This window comes from Aspergillus thermomutatus, assembly GCF_002237265.1.
Source record: "Aspergillus thermomutatus strain HMR AF 39 chromosome Unknown NODE_603, whole genome shotgun sequence".
Lineage (NCBI taxonomy): Eukaryota > Fungi > Ascomycota > Eurotiomycetes > Eurotiales > Aspergillaceae > Aspergillus > Aspergillus thermomutatus.
Window position 1 is genome coordinate 1 of NW_020798653.1, and position 2,820 is coordinate 2,820.

At 56.5% G+C, this 2,820-nt stretch overlaps 1 protein-coding gene across 1 annotated transcript; it reads left to right on the top strand.

Moving 5' to 3' along the window:
- Positions 1-104: 104 nt before the first annotated feature.
- coaT (acetyl-CoA hydrolase ACH1) lies at positions 105-1,860 on the top strand (the record flags this gene model as incomplete). The annotated part of the gene is made up of 4 exons (XM_026753662.1): positions 105-247; positions 322-562; positions 618-1,583; positions 1,633-1,860. 4 exons carry the CDS (start codon positions 105-107, stop codon positions 1,858-1,860), a joined length of 1,578 nt encoding a protein of 525 aa, XP_026609434.1.
- Between the last annotated feature and the right edge of the window lie 960 nt (positions 1,861-2,820).

The window sequence follows — 2,820 nt, forward strand, 5'->3', positions numbered from 1 at the left end:
TCGTCATACCATCCGCCCTCTTCCTTCTTTTCCTCCCCCTTCTCTCCCCCCTCTAACAACTCCTCTCCACTCTTTGTGCTCACTTCAAACCTCCCCACCACACAATGGCTGCGTCCGCCCTTTTGAAAAGCCGTGTGAGACGGCCCTCCTACCTTCAGAAGCTGGCCAAGGCTGAAGATCTCATCGATCTCTTCCCCCATGGATCATACATCGGCTGGTCCGGATTCACGGGTGTTGGCTACCCCAAGTAAGTTGACCTCTTGACGTGAGATGTCAAACAGACAGCAAGGATCGCAGCTGACGCCTGATTGCTGTGCTCAGGAAAGTGCCTACCGCTCTCGCCGATCATGTCGAGAAGAATAACCTCCAGGGAAAGCTACAGTACACCTTGTTCGTTGGTGCTTCGTCGGGTGCGGAGACAGAGAACCGGTGGGCGCGGCTGAACATGATTGAACGTCGGAGTCCTCATCAGGTTGGCAAAGAGATTGCCAAGGGTATCAATAATGGTCAGATCAAGTTCTTTGATAAGCACCTGAGCATGTTTCCTTCGGACCTTGTCTATGTGAGGAACCCGAAAAACGGATTCTGTTTTATCAGTGCGGTACTAATTTCGACAGGGTTGGTACACGATGAACAAGCCCAACAATAGGCTTGATGTTGCTGTGATTGAGGCATCGGCCATCACGGAGGATGGAGGCATCATTCCCGGTGCTTCCGTCGGTGCGTCCCCGGAGCTGATCCAGATGGCCGACAAGATCGTCATTGAGGTCAACACGGCCAGTCCGTCGTTTGAGGGTCTGCACGATATCACCATGTCGGACGTTCCTCCTCGCCGGAAGCCGTACCTCATCATGCAGCCCGAGGACCGCATTGGAACCCCCCACATCCCCGTTGACCCGGAGAAGGTCGTCGCCATCGTCGAGTCCGACTACCCGGATCAGACGCTGCCCAACGCGCCCGAGGACGCAACCTCGCAGGCCATTGCCAGCAACCTGATTGAGTTCCTGAAGCACGAGGTCAAGCACGGCCGTCTGCCCCAGAACCTGCTCCCCATCCAGTCCGGTATTGGAAACATCGCCAACGCGGTCATCGGCGGCCTGAGCAAGGGCGGTGCGGACTTCACCAACCTCAAGGTCTGGACGGAGGTGCTGCAGGATTCCTTCCTGGATCTCTTCGACAGTGGAAACTTGGACTTTGCCACTGCCACCTCCATCCGGTTCTCCCCCGATGGATTCAAGCGGTTCTACGATAACTGGGAGCGCTATGCCGGCAAGCTTCTGCTGCGTTCTCAGCAGGTGTCCAACTCGCCCGAGATCATCCGTCGTCTGGGATGTATCGGCATGAACACTCCCGTTGAGGTGGATATCTATGCCCATGCCAACAGCACCTGTGTCATGGGCTCCCGGATGCTCAACGGTCTGGGAGGATCTGCCGACTTCCTCCGCAACTCCAAGTACAGTATCATGCACACCCCCAGCACCCGTCCCAGCAAGATCGATCCTACCGGTGTCAGCTGCATCGTGCCTTTCTGCACTCACATCGACCAGACTGAGCACGATCTTGATGTTGTTGTGACTGAACAGGTAAGCTGCTACCTCATTGAATTTGGTTGGATTCAACTGACATGTGCAGGGTCTCGCCGACGTGCGTGGTCTGTCTCCTCGCGAACGTGCTCGTGTCATCATCAAGAAGTGTGCCCACCCCGACTACCAGCCTATCCTTACGGACTACATGGACCGGGCTGAATACGAGTGCCTGAAGAAGGGCATGGGTCACGAACCCCATCTGCTCTTCCAGGCCTTCAAGATGCACCAGAACCTGCAGGAGAAGGGAACCATGAAGATCACTGGCTGGGACTAGATGCATTTGCGAACGGATACTAATCTACGATAAAATATATACCATTATCATTAGATATGGCATCGCTGAATGTCCGAATTGGCGAGACTGGGTCACGGGGTTACGGAGTCTTGTGTCGTTTGATGTCTAGCGGTTAACGGATCTTTGTAGTGACCAACCAATCAATATTACATTCTACTTGAAATACATGCTCTTCGGCATCTCTTCGTAACCAGGGTTCTCTGTACTGTGAGACGGAGATAGGTAGGGCTGGCGGACATAAGCTGCAGAGCTACGGAGTTAGGACGAGAGTCCTTGACGGTATCAACATTAACCCTGGTACTCAATACCTTTTCTTCCATAATGCAGTGTACTTAAAGCCATCACCAGCAGAGCTGTGCTGAATCTCAAGAGCAGATCCTCTCCCCAACTCACTCTCCATCCAAGGTAACCTATTTCCTCCTCCATCAACAGGTATCTACCGAAGATATGACAGCCTCGACTCCAAACCTCATCTCCATCACCAAGCTCTCCGGCACCCGCGTCCTCATCATCGGCGGCACCTCCGGCCTCGGCTTCGCCGTCGCGCGCGCCGCCCTCGAACACGGCGCCCGCGTCCTCGTCGCCAGCTCCCGCACCGAAAAAGTCCAGTCCGCCCTCGCCCGCCTCCGCACCTTCTACCCGGCCGAGGAATCCACCCGCAGACTAGCAGGCACCACCGTCGACCTCGGCAACGAGTCCACCCTCGAAGCGAACCTCCTCGCCCTGCTGGACAAAGCAACGCAGCCCGATCTCTTCCCGTCCGACCCCTCCCCCGACGCACCAACAGAAAGAGTCCCCCTAGACCACATCGTCTTCACAGCCGGCGACGCCGTTGCGATGCTCGCGCCCACGGACCCGGCGCTGGATCCCGCGCACGTGCGCGGGATCCAGCGCCGGGTCCGGGGCCCCGAGCAGCGCCACGGCGTCGCCGGCTGTGAA